Here is a 20,921-nt window from a genome sequence, read left to right on the forward strand (position 1 = left end):
TACAGTGGTAGACTCACCACGGGGTATCCTGTTAGATGGCTGTAAGCCTGGACTGGAACCTCACCGTAGGTGTACTTGCTCCCACTCGAATCCGTGGACAGGAACAGAGGGTCCGATTCTTTAAACGCCAACTGGTGATACGAACAGTGGTGTCCACTGATGCAAGGTGCACACTGGTATGGAGTTTTGAAAAAACTTTTGCATCCAAGCAAGTCATGCAGGGAAGAGAAAGAAAACAATGCTCCGGATGGTGCAGGTAAAAGAGGGTAGGTTTTATTGAAATAAAACCAATAACATGAGAGTGATAACTTCAGTATAAAATTGAATAAAAGCAATATGGGGCTTGCTATACCTGCACCCCATATTGCTTTTATTCAATTTTATACTGAAGTTATCACTCTCATGTTATTGGTTTTATTTCAATAAAACCTACCCTCTTTTACCTGCACCATCCGGAGCATTGTTTTCTTTCTCTTCCCTGCATGACTTGCTTGGATGCAAAAGTTTTTTCAAAACTCCATACCAGTGTGCACCTTGCATCAGTGGACACCACTGTTCGTATCACCAGTTGGCGTTTAAAGAATCGGACCCTCTGTTCCTGTCCACGGATTCGAGTGGGAGCAAGTACACCTACGGTGAGGTTCCAGTCCAGGCTTACAGCCATCTAACAGGATACCCCGTGGTGAGTCTACCACTGTACCATCATCCAGCCGAGCAGAGCCGAGCCGATCCCTTACATGCCTTTGTGATCTGTTGTCGCTGACAAGCAGATCCACGTCATCTGGTAAGAGTATTCCATCTATTTCTGATTCTACCGTGCAGAAAGTTTTCCCAAAGATGAGGATGTGGTCATACACCCCCTATTGATGGACTTTTTTCTTTGTATTTTCTTTTTGTGTTGGTTGTTCCAAATGGACACTCATTCACAGGTTATTGTGTTATCATCACATTGATGCATAATTTGTTCTTTATAAGAATTTTTAGCGCTGCATATTTTTCCACCGTGTATATACAGTTGTTGTTTCTATCTGAACTCCATTTATGTTTTTTTACCCATGTAAAAAAACATTAATGAACCAAACACAGTTTAAAACAACTCAAAACAGCAAGAATCACATCAAAGACATTTGGAAGCAACTCAGTAGCAGGTCAAACAACAAACCATAGTGTATTTGACTTGCTCCTCACACATGTATACATTAGCAATGTGCATTCGTTTTCATCTGAATGCATTTTCATCCGAATTTTAGGTATTTTCGTTATCATTTTAACAAACGATAACGAAAGCACAGAAAACGAAAATCGAAAAGATCCAACATAAACAAATGCTTTATTTTTGTTATCGTTGCCGTCGAATGTGCTTAACCTTAACTCTATTATTAGTCCAATATTATTCTACATAAAGAGAAAAGATTCTACATAGAGAGCAAAGATTCGACATTATAGAGATATGAAGAAGAGTCGACATAGAGAGAAAATATTTGACATAGAGAGACATGAAGATTCGACATAGAGAGACATGAAGATTTGACATAGAGAGACATGAAGAGTCTAATTTTTTATTTTTTTTTAAAGATTCTGTCAAATCTTCTTTTTTTTTCTTCTTAGAACATTCGACAGACACCATAAGCCTTCAATGACAGATTCAACCTTAATTTGGATTTTCGGACGAATGCATTTTTTTTACGAAAAACAAAATAAATAAAAACGAATTTCGGGAGTAACTAAATAAATGTATTTTTCAGACGAAAACAAAATTACGAAACAAAATATTTCAGTGTGCACATGTCTAGTATACATGAACTCTAAAATTTAAAATTCAATGTTTTAAAAATTCACATGCTTTCCTTTTTCTTTTATCTCTATTGTGTTTATGGGCACACAAGATCAATAGGATGAGAAATATTGATCAACTAGATTCTTTATCCTACTGTGCAAGAAAGAGAAATATATTGCAGGTACATCAAAGCAATAGATGCTCCAAATTTTACAGTTCATATTCTTTAGCAGAGAAGCCTGTCCCTTGTCAGCTTGCTGGTTGTCCATTTTTAAGCAGTATGTGAATGTGTTTAGCTAAATTAAACTGAACATTTACTTGGACTTTAACCACTTCCCGACCTCCTCAAGGACATATACGTCAGCAGAATGGCACGGACAGGCACAAGCACGTACCTGTACATCCTCTGCTTGACGTGGGTGGGGGGTCCGATCGGGACCCCCCCGGTACATGCGGAGGTCGGGTCCGCTCGGGGAGCGATCCGGGACGACGGCGCGGCTATTTGTTTATAGCCGCTCCGTCGCGATCGCTCCCGGGAGCTGAAGAACGGGGAGAGCCGTGTGTAAACACGGCTTCCCCGTGCTTCACTGTGGCGGCGCATCGATCGAGTGATCCCTTTTATAGGGAAGACTCGATCGATGGTGTCAGTCCTACAGCCACACCCCCCTACACTAGTAAACACACACAAAGTAATCCCCAAATGTTACAGCGCCCCCTGTGTTTAACTCCCAAACTGAAACTGTCATTTTCACAATAAAGAATGCAATTTAAATGCATTTTTTGCTGTGAAAATGACAATGGTCCCAAAAATGTGTCAAAATTGTCCGAAGTGTCCGTCATAATGTCGCAGTCACGAAAAAAATCGCTGATCGCCGCCATTACTAGTAAAAAAAATTAAAAAAATAAAAATGCAAAAAAACTATCCCCTATTTTGTAAACGCTATAAATGTTGCGCAAACCAACCGATAAACGATTATTGCGATTTTTTTTACCAAAAATAGGTAGAAGAATACGTATCGGCCTAAACTGAGGAAAAAAAAATATTTATATATGTTTTTGGGGGATATTTATTACAGCAAAAAGTAAAAAATATTGCATTTTTTTTTAAATTGTCGCTCTATTTTTGTTTATAGCGCAAAAAATAAAAACCGCAGAGGTGATCAAATACCACCAAAAGAAAGCTCTATTTGTGGGGAAAAAAGGACGCCAATTTTGTTTGGGAGCCACGTCGCACGACCGCGCAATTGTCTGTTAAAGCGACGCAGTCCCGAACTGTAAAAACCCCTTGGGTCTTTAGCCAGCATATTGGTCCGGGGCTTAAGTGGTTAATGCAGTTTCAATTCATAGAGACTGAAGACTCACTCATGTGAATTAAAAGAGAATGTACCTCAGTGAAGTCAACATACATATGCAGAAACATTCAGATACAGTACATACCTGTAATGTAGAAGATGTTTTCTCCATGTTGCCCCAACTTAGTACCCAGACTTGGTCATGTGACTTATCATAATGTAGCTTCACTGGAATGGGATCTGTGTTCACTGCCTAGAAACAGAGAAAAATGAGTACATATATCATAAATATATAATTTAAGTCATTAGTTATAAATCAACATAACCTTTCATGCAGTGTTTTCTAGCATGCCTAAAAAGCAAAAGGTGGAGCAAGTCATAATTTGCATTTTACATTAATGGCTTCATGGAATCTAACATCTCATGGTTGCTAAGGTTACCACATTATGGTGGTTTGTACTTGAAATTGCTCTGAAAGTGCACTTGGAAGTGCAGTCGCTGTAGATCTGAGGAAAATAAAAAACAGCATTTTAGCTTGCACATGATTGGATGATAAAATCAGCAGAGCTTCCCCTAATTTCAGATCTACCCCTCAGATTTACAGCAACTACACTTCCAAGTGCACTTTCAGAGCAATTTCAAGTGCACTTTGCACTTGTAATTTGCACTTGTAGTGCAAAGTGTTGCCTTCGGTGAATCGTTAAGCTCTAATCGCCATAATTGTACATAGATATAAATATATATTACGATAATTATAGATATGTCGTGGGGGAGAATTTCTGATAATTTAACTAGGCTGACAGTTAGAGCCTGAATATATCTAATTAGCACTCTCCGTATTTGATATGCATGATTGCTTTGTGAGAAGGTGGCCGGAGACGACCAGTCTACTACATCTTTTGACATACAAAGCAAGTCAGGAAGAAATCTCAGTGGGAAAGGTAGACAATATGGTGTCACCTGGAAAAGACTGTACTCTTCCATGAATAGACATGAAGTCTAACGAGCTAGAGGTAATTAGTGTAAACTTCAAACCTATGCACAGCTAAAGATAGAAGGAAGTTGCCCATATTTGGAAAGGCAATTTTAGCCAATCAGAAGTGACATCGGGATTATAAATTCAGGGGGGGTCTCATCAATAGAATGGGAGAGAGATGATGAGATCTTCCCGGGCCTGGGATGTCAGTAGAGGGATGTCTGTAGCAAGGTAACATCAGAATCTATCTTCTCCCCTGCACTTATATACTTTGTCATAATTAGTTTTCTTAATACTTTTAGTGTGATGTACTTACTTTATATTTGCAAACTAACTTTTACTCCCTTAGTTTAAATACTGTAACTGTATGCAGTGTATTAGATAGCTAATATCTTTTCTCTAAATAAATGTGTGTTATGTTAAAGCTGTTCACTCTAGTCACAGAACTCTCTTATTTTAACCATATATCATATATGCGAGATATTAAATCTTAAATATACAATTACTAAAAGTAACAAAAGTGAATTTGCCTTTAGTAAATAACCCCCTTTGTGTGTTGATGCCAATTATGATTTTATATATAAAAAAATCTAAATTTGCCTTCTATAAACATGACTTTAGTAACCTAGAAATTATTTAATTTAAAGTGTTACTAAACCCACAACAGTAAAACCAGTCTGTATATGCAGTAAAGCATGCTTATTATACTCACTGTGGAACCTAAGGTGTTAATCTCTGCATTGTGTAAAAAGTTTGTTTGATCCTGTCTCCTCTGATCATCTCCTTCCTCCACTGACTTCAGTATATATCCTGATATTTACAGAGCCATGGAAAAGGCTGCACATGCTCAGTTTTGTGTGTATTGCTGGATAGGTTTTTTTGTGCATGTGATCAACACATGGCCAATCAGCACTGTCCAGCCTACGAGTCAGAGGTCCTGCATTTTTATAAATAATCGTAAGAAAAATAAAAATTCCTCGTACAAGCTTTAACCAGGCACTCACAGAAGTCACAAGACTGCTCTAACTGCTGATGAAAAAAAGGTATTTAGCAGTTTATATTTACTAAAATAATTGCATTTGCATGTTTTGTGATCTTTGGGAGACCAGATTTAAAGAATGCAGGGCCCTAGGTTTAGTTACACTTTAAGTGCTATTTTTTTTTAAAGAAAACCTATACAGAAATAAATATGGGGCCTGTCACTGCTAACTTGCTATTGGATAACTATGACAGCCAACAGACACTTTTTTAGAAAGTTTTCATATTTTTATCAGTACAGGATTTCTTTAAGTGTAGTAATCAAGAGCAACCAACCCAATTCAATTGTTTTGCAATCATGCCAATAAAAGATAGATTCTGATCAGTTTCTATGGGTAACTGCAATTAACTACTTCAGCTATCCCATCTATATAACCCCTATAAACTAGAACTAATTTTACATTTAGGATATGGGTTTGTTTATTCAGCCAATGAGGCAGAGTGGCATCACATGGGGCATAGTGGCAAAACTTTGGGCACAGTGGCAGCACATTGGGCACAGTGGCAACACTTGGGGCACAGTGGCAACATTTGGGGCACTGTGGCAATATTTGGAGCACAGTTGCAATACTTGGGACACAGTGATAGCACATGGGGTGCATTGGATACACTTGGGGCACAGTGGAAGCACATGGGGCACATTGGCAATATTTGTGGGACAGTGGCAGCACTTGGGGCACAGTGGAAAAACTTGGGGCACAGTGGTAGCACTTGGGGCGCAGTGGCAACATTTGGGGCACAGTAGCAACTTTTGGGGTGCAGTGGCAGCACTTGTGGCACAGTGGCAACATTTGGGCACAGTGGCAGCACATTGGGCACAGTGGCAACACTTGGGGCACAGTGGCAACATTTGGGGCACTGTGGCAATATTTGGAGCACAGTGGCAATACTTGGGACACAGTGACAGCACATGGGGGACATTGGCAGCACTTGGGGCACAGTGGGAGCGTTTGATGGGCACAGTGGCTGCGTTTGATGGGCACAGTGGCTACATTTGATGGGCAAAGTGGCTGCGTTAGATGGGCCAAGTGGCTGCATTTGATGGGCACAGTGGCTGCGTTTGATGGGCACAGTGGCTGCGTTTGATGGGCGCAGTGGCTGCATTTTATGGGCAAAGTGGCTGCGTTTTATGGGCACAGTGGCTGCGTTTGATGGGCACAGTGACTGCATTTGATGGGCACAGTGGCTGCGTTTTGATGGCTGCGTTTGGTATAGTGGCTACAATTGATGTTTTTTTTTTACAGAATTTTTCAGTTTGTTTGCGCCCCCAAAAATTTTTTAGCACTAGCTGTCTCTGGTAGAGAGTGAAAAGTTACTGAAACAAAGTAGACTCACATGGGTTGATTTATTAAAGGCAAATAGTCTGCTCAAGTTTAGCGAATGTGGTAAAGAATACCCAATCACACGGAAATAAAAAAAAAAATGAATTTGTGTTTGGAGGAGAGTTTCACCTCATTTACTAAAGTTCTGGGGAAAATTTTCTTGCAAAGTTTGGCTTCTTTTCAAGGTGAACTGTCCATTTGTCTTCAGGAAATTAACCCCCACAGATTCTAAAACCACACCTAAACACTCACTGGGGCATAACAGTTGTCAATCAAATGCACTGTTCCAACCTACCGCTTAAAATAAACATTTAGCAACTCAAATGTTCACTTTCCTAGAACTTATTAACCACATGACCTCCTGAGGTTTTACCCCCTTTATGACCAGACCATTTTTTGGGATATGGTGCTGTTTTACTTTAACTGAAACTTCCACACCCCTGCAATGCTGTACCCAAAAAATATTTATGTCATTTTTTTCACACAAATAGAGCTTTCTTTTGGCGGTATTTGATCACTATTGCATTCAATTTGTTTTGTGCTATAATCTAAAAAAAAACGACAATTTTGAAAAAAAATATATTTTACTTTCTGATATAAAAAATATCCAAAGTAAAAAATAGAAAAAAAATGTCCTCATACATTTAGTACAATATGTATTCTGCTACATGTTTTTGGCAAAAAATCCCAATAAGCGTATATTGATTGGTTTACGCAAATGTTATAGCGTCTACAATCTATGGGATATACTGTATACTGGAATTTGTATCTACTTGTTTTTTTATACTATTGATGGCAGCGATCAGTGAGTGACTTACAGTGGGACTGACACTTTTGCGGGAACAAGTGGCACTAATACAGTGATTAGTGCTAAAAATATGCACTGTCACTGTACTAATGACACTGGCTGGGGAGGGGTTAAACATCCAGGGTGAACAAAGGGTTAAATGTGTGCCTAGCCAGTGTTTCTTTACTATGTGTGCTACTTTTACTATGGAAATAGATGGATTCTGGACAATCTGGGTTGGTAATGTTTAATTCAATACAGATATGGCATCTTCAGTATGTAATTCATATACAAAACAGAATGCCAGCAGTGGTAAACAAGCTCCACAGCAAAGTGTCCTTAAAAATGATCTCAAAATAATGAATATATATATATATATATATATATATATATATATATATATATATATATATATATATATATATATATATATATAAACCAATTGTTATGAATGGATTAGACTATTCTTTATTTGCTATTTACTTTATAGGGACAGTTCCGTTCAGCTGTGCCTTGTGCTCCACTAAGTATTGTTTTATTAAATGACAGACCTTGTAAACAAAATTGTGTTCTTGACGATGCAAGGTTATATAAATGGAGAATTAGATGGACATCTACCCAGTATAACATCTCCAGTATTCCTGCACTAAATTGCTTTTCTTGTTTGTCAAAGAAGGTACCAGCTGGCTAATTAAGTACAGCTAATTTAAACTAATGATATAGATCCTCAGGATAACGCACTAATGACTAGTTGAGATTGCTGATGACACATAAGGGTACTCTTGGGCTGTATCAACAAGACTTTCCTATATCCCAGCTGAACAAGCCTTGCAGCTCCCCAAGAAAATAGAACAGTTGTTTATCCTAGACAGGCTTTATTAAATGTACTATGACACCTGGAGCCAGTAAATTAGTTCATTAGCTGGACAGTACTCTTTGTATCTGTCCATTGCTATATGGCAAATGATAAAACATTATATTTTTATGAGTGAGTTTATGTGTATATTAAGCTACATTTTACAAGCTTATCATTCCAACAAAACTCCTACTCAAGGGTGTGCATTGATTTTTATTTACTGGAGTGACGATGGTTCAATATGTTATGATACCTTCACTCACACAAGCCTAGTTGGTGATGATGCAAATGTGGTCTAATTGACCATGTTCAGTGGCAGCCTACTTCAGTTCTGAATTTAAGGTGGCTCCCAAAATCATTAAATAACATATATACATAATATATGTGTCAAAATCATGGTGGTGGGTAATATATCTTTATACCCAATGGTGCTGATTTATTAATGCATTTGAGGATGTCCACTTTAACCACTTGCTTACTGGGCACTTAAACACCCCTCCTGCCCAGAGCAATTTTCAGCTTTCAGCGCTCTCACATTTTGAATGACAATTACTAAGTCATGCAACACTGTACCCAAATGATTTTTTTATCTTTTTTTTCATAAAAATAGAGCTTTCTTTTGGTGGTATTTGATCACCTCTGGGTTTTTTATTTTTTGCGCTATTAATAAAAAAGACAGAAAATTTAAAAAAAAAAAAAAAAATTCTTAGTTTCTGTGATAAAATTTTGCAAATTATTAATTTTTCTTCATAAATTTTGGCCACAATTTATACTGCTACATGTCTTTCATAAAAATAACCCAACATTTTTGGAAATTATTTGGTCTGTGTGAAAGTTTTAGAGTCTACAAGCTATAGTGCAAATCATAAAAAATTATCACATCTGATCACACCTGATGTACTGAAGGCCTATCTCATTTCTTGAGACTCTAACAAGCCAGGAAAGTACAAATGCCCCCCAAATAACCCCTTTTTGGAAAGTAGACATTCCAAGGTATTTATTAAGAGGCATGGTGAGTTATTAGAAGTTGTAATTTTTTCCCACAATACTTTGCAAAATTAAGATTTTTATTTTTTATTTAAAAATGTTCTCAAAATTGTCATTGTAATAGCTTATTTCTCTCACATGGCATGTGCATACCACAAATGACACCCCAAAATACATTCTGCTACTCCTCCTGAGTAGAACGATACCCCATGTGTGAGACTTTTTCACTGCCTAGCCACATATACTGTAGAGGCCCAAAATGCAGGGAGCGCCATCAGGGGTTTTAGGAGCATAAATTGCACACCTAACTAATTGCACAGCTGTGCACTAATGAGGCGGCACAGATGAGCACTGATTGGCACAGATGGGCACTGAGGTGGCACTGATGAGGTGGCACAGATGAGGTGGCACAGATGGGCACTGATTGGCGGCACAGGTGGGCAATGATTGGCGGCACAGGTGGGCACTGATTGGCAGCACAGGTGGGCACTGATTGGCACAGGTGGGCACTGATGAGGTGGCACAGGTGGGCAATGCGCAGATTAGCACAGGTGGACACAGATCCCTATGGGCACTGTATGGGCACTGGGATGGCACTGGGTGGGCACTGATTGGCGGCACAGGTGGGCACTGATTGGTGGCACAGGTGGGCACTGATTGGCGGCACAGGTGGGCACTGATTGGCACAGGTGGGCACTGATGAGGTGGCATAAGAGCAGTGTAAACAGCTTTGTTGAATCTTTAAAAGTACCATTCAATGCCAGTTTGTAAATGTTGAACACAGATCCTAATTGAAGTGTGCCACTTTAAGCAAGCTGCTAACAGGCTTCAGAACATGTGATCAGTTATGACACCAGCCATTTCATAATTTGACAGTTTGATTGAGGATACAAGGAAACGTGACAGTTAGCAATCCCGGCATTCCAGAAATGTAACTATTTTTTAAAACTGTTAATTTGATGGGTTTAGTTACGCTTTATGATTTACTGCTGTTTATGGCCTCTGGGTTTTGGAAAAATGGCAGCCTCCTGCAAGAATAAACCGAAGCAATGGTACCAACTAATGTTGGTACCATAATTATAAATGAGTAATGTATGTTTCTTGCTAAAGAATATATAATCGAGAAAATTAAACCCTGCGTCACCAATCGGGTGCTACGATCAACTAACCAAAACCTTCTCGAAATCCCCACAGCCCGCTACAAATCTAAGGGAGAACGTAGATTTTCAGTCCAAAGACCTCGGCTTTGGAATGCTCTACCCACAACCATTCGCATGGAAAAAAAACATCGGGCTTTTAGGAAAAAAATGAAGACCCATCTCCTCTGAAGGATCAGCACGACTCTGGATACAAGCGCCTTGAGACAATTCGGTTCGTATTTGTCATTATTTTTTATCAAGTTGTTATGGGTAAAGTTCTGCCCTCTGTATAGAAAAATTATGGCTAACGGGATCCCCTCTCGTTCTGGGATGATAGCATATGAAAATTCGCCCCAGTCTCACTAATCTTGTGTGACCGCTGGGTCATGCAGCACGATGATCATGGGCTAGCCGTGTCCCAGGGACCATCTGTGATGCCAATTTTTGCCTATCAGTGACACCAATCTGTATCCAAAATGAATAAATACAAAATTTCGGTCTTCTTTCATTTTTTTTTTTGCAAAAAACTCTGGTGATTAAATACCCCTAAAAGAAAGCCCTATTTATGTGGAAAAATATATAAAAAAAAGTTAATTTGGGTACAACATTGCATGACCGCAAAGTGTGACAGTATTTAAAGCTGAAAATTGCCCTGGGCATGAAGGGGGTAAAAGTATTGAAGTGGTTCAATATGTACTTGGACACAGGGACACAGCATGCCCGCAATCGTCGTGCTATATGGGCACAAGAGAGAGCTGAGACTAGGGCGACACCATATGTCATTGTCTCAGAACAAGAGGAGATCCTGCCCGCCATCATTTGACTATACAGCAGTGGCGGCTGGTGCTCAAAATTTTTGGGGGGGCGCAAACGAAAAAAAAAAAAATTGCAACCTCACTGTGCCCATCACATGCAGCCACTGTGCCATCAAATGCAGCCACTGTGCCATGCCACCAAATGCAGCCACTGTGCCATCAATTGTCACCACTGTGCCATGCCATCAAACACAGCAACTGTGCCATCAATTGTCACCACTGTGCCATGCCATCAAACGCAGCCACTGTGCCATCAATTGTCACCACTGTGCCATGCCATCAAACAGCAACTGTGCCATCAATTGTCACCACTGTGCCATGCCATCAAACGCAGCCACTGTGCCATCAATTGTCACCACTGTGCCATGCCATCAAATGCAGCCACTGTGCCATCAATTGTCACCACTGTGCCATGCCATCAAACACAGCAACTGTGCCATCAATTGTCACCACTGTGCCATGCCATCAAACACAGCAACTGTGCCATCAATTGTCACCACTGTGCCATGCCATCAAACAGCAACTGTGCCATCAATTGTCACCACTGTGCCATGCCATCAAACGCAGCCACTGTGCCATCAATTGTCACCACTGTGCCATGCCATCAAACGCAGCCACTGTGCCCCTCAACTGTTGCCACTGTGCCAATTGTCACCACTGTGCCCTTAAATTGTCACCACTGTGCCCCATGATGCCACTGTGCCCATTGTCACCACTGTGCCCCATGATGCCACTGTGCCCATTGTCACCACTGTGCCCCATGATGCCACTGTGCCCATTGTCACCACTGTGCCCCATGATGCCAATGTGCCCATTGTCACTCACCACTGTGCCCCATGATGCCACTGTGCCAATTGTCACCTCTGTGCCCTTTGTCACCACTGTGCCCCATGATGCCACTGTGCCAATTGTCACCTCTGTGCCCTTTGTCACCACTGTGCCCCATGATGTCACTGTGCCCCTTTCCCTGTAAAAAACACTTACCTGAGGATTCCATGTGCTCCCTCGATGTCTTCTGCCGCTGTGGTGAAGCTTCAGTCAATCAGGTTCCTGATAACCAGAATCCGGGAACCTGATTGGCTGAAACGGCCGTTTGTCTTATACAATGAGCGCAGATTGCCTGCGCTCAGAGTATAGACAGCTGAGAGCTGGAGAAAAGCCTATCAGAGCCGCTGGCTTTGATAGGCAGTTCCCCTCAGCCAACCAGCTGCCGCTATTCGGGTAACTGGCGTCCCGCATCGGGTTATCTGAATAGACCAGGCAGCGCTGGCAACCAACAATAACATACATTTGTGCATTTATGCACGAATGTGTGTTATTTGCGAGAGGGGGTGGCGCTGCAGCGCCCTCTATAGACGGCCACCAGAACTGCGGCTAAAATGTCAAAATGACATTTTAGCCGAATAAAAGTTCTTAAAGGGCCCGTTTTTTTTTGTTTTTTGTGACTGTGGGAGGGGGGGGGGGGTGGCGCCCGTGCGTCCCTATGGACGGGCCGCCACTGCTATACAGCGGGTGGGAGGTGGTTAAAAACAAACTGAAATTTCAGTGTTTGGTGCAATGAATTTTAAAGCTGAACTCAGGTCAGATTTAAAGGGCACAAACATATCATAGCTCCATAATCATTAAAACATATTTAAATGTATTTTTCTGCACCTGAATTTGACTTGGTATCAGTCTCTTGCAATCCACTGTACAGCATTACAGCATGTATGACAGAGCTCAGAAAAGGTGGAGGGAAGCAGTGCAATCTTTTCACTAACCAAGGATGAAAGGATTGTCTGGAAGGAGATCTTGGCTTGAAAATTAAACTACAGTAGAGAAAATCAGGTCCTTCCTTTTGTAGATAGGACTATGCGGGGGGGGGGGGGGAGTTTTGTAAATTTGGAGGAGAAGGACTGGATAGAGAAATACAAATGGTAAAACACCCTTCATATATGTATTTGATCTGTGTATTTGGCTGTTTTTTAGAGTTCAGATTTAAATAATGTAGCACATGATCAATTAATGGATTTCTGATTTGATTATACATGAGAGTTTAGTGATGTTTTAGTTGCACTCATAAAATTTTACTGAATAGAACCTTCAACCATGTCATGATTTAGGTACTGCTAACATTAACCAAATATGTTTCTCAGCAAAAGAAATTCTCTTTGAAATCATTTGCGTTTGTGGTTGTAACCTGTAATCTTAAGGAGTTTTCTCAATTTCTTTCACATTCTATTACTATGGTTATAAGCAAAAGGCACAATAAATCTCAAAGCATTTATAGGCAGTTCTAAGCTTTAGTCAACAAGAAAGCAGTATTTATGGGGATATAAATTTTATGGAACTGAAATGTTCCAGAACTTAGGCAAACATATTGTCAAGAGCAGTTTAATTAAACAGTTCAACATAAAATAGAAATTCAAAATCGTGTCATCAAAACATCCAGAAATGTCCTATTCACTTAATATCTTAGCAAATAGCAAACAATTTTAAATAGGAAAATACGGGCATGTTCTCAATTTATGATTCAAATAGTTGAGATGATCATAATAAATAAAGAAAAAAATAACAGAACCGTTGAATTATATATTAAACAATACTGTGGGCTGCTACAAAGCACACATATAATGAAGCTTCTCTGTCAATTTTTTTATAGCATGCATTAAACCATAGTCATTAATAAGACAAATTCTTAAAGTGTTTGTTAACCCCCCCCCCAAAAAAAAAAATGGTCCCTCAAAGCAGTTTAAACAGCACAGCACAGTGCTTGTGCTGTGTTATCCGCCCCTTGCTAAACTTAAAAAAACCTTCCTGAACCTGCAGCTTCCTGTATTACCCTCGCTATACTGACCACGTAAATCAGGGCTCCCAAGCACTGATTACCACGGTTAAAATGTGTACCTCAGTCATATGCAGCCTTCTCTGCTCTCATCTCTCCCCCTCATTCCCTCCTCCCTCCCTGTCAACTCCTTGCTGTGTGTCTCCATTTCCATCCCCCTGCTGCTATTAGTACATATCCCAAAAATATTGAATGGTCACTGGCAGCCCCTCCAATATATTAAGGCAGAGCACACTGTATATATCTTTTCCAAAAGCAAGCTTTATAAATAGCTCTTTAGAGTTGTCTTCAGGCCAGTCATGTGACTTGTGGCCACTGTATAGCCATCCATTGGAGTAGAAAAGTGGCCACGGGTCATGTGACTGCCTGAAGACAGCTCTAAATAGCTATTTAAAATGCTTGTTTTTGAAAAAAATATATACAGTGTGCTCTGCCTTAATATATTGGAGGGGCTGCCAGTGACATCAAAGTGTGAATTAACAAACCCTTTAAGCACGTATTTCAGAAAGAAATAGTTAGAATGTCAAGCTTAAAGGCTATGTTTACCATTTGTAACATATTACATGTTACACTCATATTTAGGGTGTAACATGTTACTATACAGCACCTTCCACACACCCCTGATTCCCCCATGACAGTAGGGGGCAGTTCTTCCCGCATCCACTGTCACAAGTTAAAAACATCTCAGCTCTGCAGGGCTCCTCCTAATCAGCCACATCATTAATTCACAGGAATTTGTGAATTAATGAACTACAAATCCTGTCTGCCACTGTAGAAAACAGCTTGTAGTTCTCAATGAACTGTGAAGGTGCTGGTGAGTGCTCTTGTAGTTCATTGACGCTTCTGAGGGCTCCTAAACAGAAAGCCCATAAGGAGGGACTGTCAGAAAACTGTAGGCAGTGTTTTTTCTCTGTTGGCTCCTGACAAAAAAAATGCACATTTTTACCTGCAAAAATACAGTCCTGATCAAAAGTTTAAGACCACTTGAAAAATTGCAAAAAATCATATTTTATATTGTTGGATCTTAACAAGGTTCCAAGTAGAGCTTCAACATGCAACAAGAAGAAATGAGAGTGAGACAAAACATTTTTTGAGCATTCAATTAATTGAAAATAACGATTAAACTGAAACAGGCTGTTTTTCAGCTGATCAAAAGTTTAGGACCACATGCCTTTAAAAGGCCAAATCGGTGCAAAGATGTGGATTCATTGTCATTTCCTGTCAGGTAGTCACACGTTGTGATGGCAAAGGCAAAAAAACTCTCCCTTTTTGAACGTGGTCGGTTTAGAACGTTGCTGAACTGCATAAGCAGGGTCTCTCACAGCGCACCATCGCTGCTGAGGTGGGACGCAGTAAGACAGTCATTTGGAATTTCTTAAATGATCCTGAGGGTTATGGAACAAAAAAGTCAAGTGGAAGACCCAAAAAAATTCCACCAGCACTGAGCCGGAGGATCCAATTGGCTGTCCGTCAAGACACTGGACGATCCTCGACCCAAATTAAGGCCCTTACTGGTGCTGACTGCAGCCCCATAACCATCAGACGGCATCTGAGACTGAAGGGCTTCAAAAACAAAAAACTTCTTCAAAAACCTTGCCTCCTTGAACGCCACAGAACTGCTCGTTTGGACTTTGCAAGAGAGCACCAAACATGGGACATTCAAAGGTGGAAGAAAGTTTTATTCTCTGATGAGAAAAAATTTAACCTTGATGGTCCTGATGGTTTCCAACGTTACTGACATGACAAGCAGATCCCACCTGAGATGTTTTCTACGCGCCACAGTGGAGGGGGCGCCATAATGGTCTGGGGTGCTTTTTCCTTCAGTGGAACAATAGAGCTTCAGGAAGTGCAGGGGCGTCAAACGGCCGCTGGCTATGTCCAGATGTTGCAGAGAGCATTCCCCATGACTGAGGGCCCTCGTCTGTGTGGTAATGACTGGGTTTTTCAACAGGACAATGCTACAGTACACAATGCCCGCAGGACAAGGGAATTCTTCCAGGAGAAGAACATCACTCTTTTGGCCCATCCTGCGTGTTTCCCTGATCTAAATCCAATTGAGAACCTTTGGGGATGGATGACAAGGGAAGTTTACAAAAATGGACAACAGTTCCAGACAGTAGATGGCCTTCGTGCGGCTGTCTTCACCACTTGGAGAAATGTTCCCACTCACCTCATGGAAACGCGAGGCATCAAGCATGCCGAAACAAATTTTTGAAGTGATCAACAATAACTGCGGAGCTATTCATTACTGAGTTCATGTTTGGAAGTTGGGTTTCTGTTTTGGGGGGGGTTTAGTTTTTTTTTTGGAGGTGTGGTCCTAAACTTTTGATCAGGTGAAAAACAGCATGTTTCAGTTTATTTGTTGTTTTCATTAAATTGAATGCTCAAAAAATGTTTTGTCTCACTCTCATTTCTTCTTGTTGCATGTTGAAGCTCTACTTGGAAACTTGTTAAGATCCAACAATGTAAAATATGATTTTTTGCCATTTTTCAAGTGGTCTTAAACTTTTGATCAGGACTGTATGTGCATGTATTATTTTTTTTTTTTTTTTTTTTTAAGGTCAACGTATCATTCCAAATCCGTTTTGAATGAGCAGTTATATGCTGAGCTCAAATACTCTTTTATAGATGGTCTAAAAAGTGTAGTGATGTGACATTTATAATTTGAATAGATTTTGTGAATAGATGGATAACACTGATGGAAAAACTAGGTCATGTGTACATTTTTTTTTTTAGAAAGCTACTTAAAGCTCCTTTAAATTTTAGGGTCCATTCAGACCTATCCAGTACAATGCAGTGAATAGGGTGATTAACATGTTGCATTCATGTGCATGGACTGCTAATGTACCGGAATATGCCTGGTATCAGACCTGCTTGATGATGTCGCACATAGCGGGGAATCCAAGTCCATGTTTGCATGGTCCCCTTTCATTTGCTCAGACTCTTACACACTACAACAGAAAAAGCAAAACAGCTGATACGTTTCGGCAACAGCCTTAGTCGTAGCTACGTCTAAGGCTGTTGCCGAAACGCATCAGTGTTTTGCTTGTCACTTTTTGTAACCAACCATTCAAATTTCTATATGGACTACAGAGTTTCCGGCTCAATAATTTTACTTATATTTAATTTGACGTTGCATTAGGATGCCATGCAAAATGAATTGCACCACAAAGTACTATGGTATGTGGATTGAAGTAATGTACATTTTACTGTGTTACCACAATGTGGTAGTCTGACTGGGCCTTAGTACACTAGTATTACTGTGCAATAAAAGGGCAGAAAAAAAATTAAAATTCAAAAATCTTCTAGTTTGGGCTTCATTTACTACAGCAAAAGAAGACAGAAGTATAAACTGTTAGGTTCAATTGGATCCCAGAACCCCATAAACGCATGGATGTTCACATGCACAATAACCATAACCATGACCAATGAACATACACTGATGTTCAATGTATATGCAGTATGGTCCTAGTTTGTACTGTACACCAAGGGTTTGATTTACTAAAACTGGAGTGTGCAAAATCTGGTGCAGCGGTGCATGGTAGCCAATCAGCTTCTAACTTTAGCTTGTTCAATTAGGCTCTGACAAAAAAACTTGCAAGCCAATTGGTTTCTATTCAGAGCTGCACCCAATTTTGAACTCTCCAGGTTTAGCAGATCAACTTCTAAATATCTCCCTCTGAGGAGTCACGAGACCTTGTGATGTTAAGTGTAGGGGAGGGGCAGATTTGTTTGGCAAGACATTTTTGCATCTTTCATGGAGAGGCACGGAGCAGCTGCAGCATTGTGGTTTTATAAGACACATGCTATATACAGTTGGTGCACTGGAGCATCTTTTAAATGTGAGTTCTATGCACATTTTTAATAAATTTAATATTGTTTAAAATGGTATAAGCACTATTTGGAGCTCTTTCTCTCTCACATATATCGAGTCATAATGGAGGTACATCAATGGAGCAATGAGGAGGAAAGCATGATCTGTTAGTCCAGGCTGACTAAAAAGCTTTATTTGACCAAATTTAAGTGCGAGGTCACACTCTGTGAGGTGAGCACATTTCTTATGGGGGAGCACTAAGGTGAATTGATACAAAGCACAGATTTTTGAGGATTTGTGAAGACTCAACAAGTTAAAACAAATTCTGACATTTATCATTAACTATTTAATTGCACTCAAGAATGGGATTTATATTATAATAAGAAGAAATATACATGAATGTATTATATTATTGTGTTATATTATTGTGTATTCACATGTTATTATGATGGCACTCATATTGGCACAGGATAATTGAGAAACAAAGTAGTTGAATAAATGTATCAATAGGTAGGTTGTGTTCCTTATATAAACCTCAAAAACCTCAAAAGTGTTGTTTTGTTATTATTATTATTATTATTATTATTATTATTATTATTATTATTATTATTATTATTATTATTGATAATAGTGGACATTTAAGAAACTAATAAAATATTTTTTATTATTATTATTATTATTATTATTATTATTATTATTATTATTATTATACAGGATTTATATAGCGCCAGTTTACGCAGTGCTTTACAACATCATTATTTAAAACTAAAATTAATAAATACATATCAGTACAGTCTAGAATTATCAACAAAATACATTACCTGCACAACTTTTTGTGCCTGTATATCAACAAGAATGACCCTGTTTAGTTTAGGCTGAGCCACATAGATAAATTTGTCTTTTACATTAACAGCTGATGCCCATACGCAATTTTCCGTTTCAAGTCCTTCTATCTTTGGACACACTTCATCCTACAACAAAAAACACATTGCTGTTCAACAAAAAAAAACCTCTAATTACATACAGTAAAATTACAAATAACTGTTTTGTAAACAGACAAGCAGATACAAAAATAATAGATAAGAGTCCTAAGCTGGTATCTAAATTTAAGTAAAAAAAAACTTTTTTTGTTTTGGATAAAGTAAGGAAGGGTTGAACCCAGTGTCAAGTGTTGTTTTGTTTGTTTGTTTTTATATTGTCACCTATGTCCTGTTGGGGTGTTTTCATTCACTTCCAGACCAGTAAAAGCAACAGGAAGTGATATTAAATATCTGAAAAGTGAGGGAAATCTTGCCTAGACTATTGTTACCAGAGGATGTACCCCTTATGGGATTGTTTCTATTTCTGTTGTGGTGCTAAAAATTATCAAAATGGTCACCAGGACAAATTTAGGGTAGGACTCAAGTAAAGAGGCATTCCAACCCCTTACCTACTGGCTTATGGTTGCCACTTTAACCCCCCTGACGGTAAACACGAGCGTGACTCGGGGTTGGTTTTACATGTTAGGATCGGCAAACCCGAGTCACGCTCGGGCTGGACGGGCTTACCTTTCGCTGGATCCACAGGTTTGGTTTACTCACCTTGTCCCTGGATCCAGCGATGCCACCCGCTGTGTGAGCGAGCGGGACCTCCTCGCTCGATTCACAGTCCCCGTGTGACGCCGATCTCCGTTCCCTGCGACGTTACGACGCACGGGGACGGAGAACGGCGCCAAATTCAAAAAAGTAAACAAACACATTACATACAGTATACTGTAATCTTATAGATTACAGTACTGTATGTAAAAAATACACACCCCCCTTGTCCCTAGTGGTCTGCCCAGTGTCCTACATGTACTTTTATATAATAAAAAATGTAATTTCTGCCTAAAAACTGTAGATTGTCCAAAAGTGTCCCTTTATGTCAAAAATGGTTTTAGATCAGCTAGAAAACAGCGATAATAAATTATAATCACTTGCAGAAATGTGCGATAGCGATTTGCGGGGAAATTCGTCATAAAAAAAATAAAATAATGACAGCGACAATTCTGCAACTGCAAATTTCAGTGATTTTGAGTTGATTACATTATTGAATAATTTTTATTATAATTATATTATTATTTGTTATAATTATTTATAATTATTTATTATATTATAATTTATAATTTTGTTTTAAAAAAAAAAAATCATACCCGGGATGCCTACAAGACTCTTGCTTGGTCAGATTTAAGTGAGTTATTTCTAAAAATTACAGGCCTACAGTATAAAACGCCAATTTCCTTGCAAAATAAATGTACCGCTTTTGGTACGTAATTCCAGACAGAATCATACCGCCAGGGAGGTTAAGAAAGGTGGGTTCCTCACCCAACATAACTGAGATATGATGAGGATTATGTGATTATGGATTATTAGTAACAAAAGTGTATATAGGGTGGTATTCCCTGCCTTCAATACATCATTGTCCTAATGAATCACAATGCTTTTACAGGGACAGATAATGCATTTCTTAGTAAATTAAAGCAGGAATTCCAATAGTTTACATTTACTAGTTCACAACAAGACAAACATAAACATCCACCCAGTGTAAAAAATATTAGTTAAGTAATTATACACACTTCACTGCATGGCACAAAGAGTAAAAGTACATTTCATATTAGAAATAGAAAATATGAACAAGATTATATTGTTTGTCAATATTTTCAATATACAGTATACATTGCAGTTTGTAACCACTGCCCTATGCTTTAGAGCTGCATTGTGCTTTAGAAGTTTCATTTTTTAAACCTAAATTAAAAAATAGTTCACACAGGACCAACAAAGGCAATGTTTTCTTCAGGGTTTGGTTGTAATTCTACACAGGTAATTTGACAGTAAGTCAATGAAGTCCACAAGGAACCATGGGTTTTGTAAGCACTCCCAAATGAATAAAAATGATGTACTACAATAGAGAGAAAATGGGCAATAAAACTTTAATTTGCTCGGAGAATGGAAAAGTTGACACACATTGGATGTGGCTCATTTTTTGAACCTGTAGTCCTCTATTTTTTTTTCATACCGTCACTATGGTATTATTGCAAGAATAACCTTTAACAACATATTTTAGCTTATTCTAGCTCTGCCTGTTTCATTTAATTTCAGTTACAATTTATTTCATAGCCTGTGAGCATTTTTGTTTGGGAGCAACACAATATGTGTATGTATTTCTAGGTGTATATATGATGCTTTATAAGTTATAATCTGCTTTGGTGTCCAGGAAAACAATTGATATTGACACAGGAATGATTTAACTAACATTAGGACACAGTATAAGGGCATT

The 20,921-nt window shown here is 39.1% G+C and overlaps 1 protein-coding gene across 2 annotated transcripts in view; it reads right to left on the reverse strand.

Annotated features, from left to right (window-relative positions):
• FSTL5 (follistatin like 5) overlaps positions 1 to 20,921 on the reverse strand; it is an 803,249-nt gene that overhangs the window by 39,068 nt on the left and 743,260 nt on the right. For both annotated transcript variants that reach the window (XM_040332604.1, XM_040332598.1), the window contains 2 exons: positions 18,449 to 18,598; positions 3,215 to 3,322 (listed from right to left, as the gene is read on the reverse strand). In XM_040332604.1, coding sequence (XP_040188538.1) covers positions 3,215 to 3,322; positions 18,449 to 18,598 — 258 coding nt within the window. The remainder of the gene's footprint in view (positions 1 to 3,214; positions 3,323 to 18,448; positions 18,599 to 20,921) is intronic.

This window comes from Rana temporaria, chromosome 1 (assembly GCF_905171775.1).
Source record: "Rana temporaria chromosome 1, aRanTem1.1, whole genome shotgun sequence".
Taxonomy (NCBI): Eukaryota; Metazoa; Chordata; class Amphibia; order Anura; family Ranidae; genus Rana; species Rana temporaria.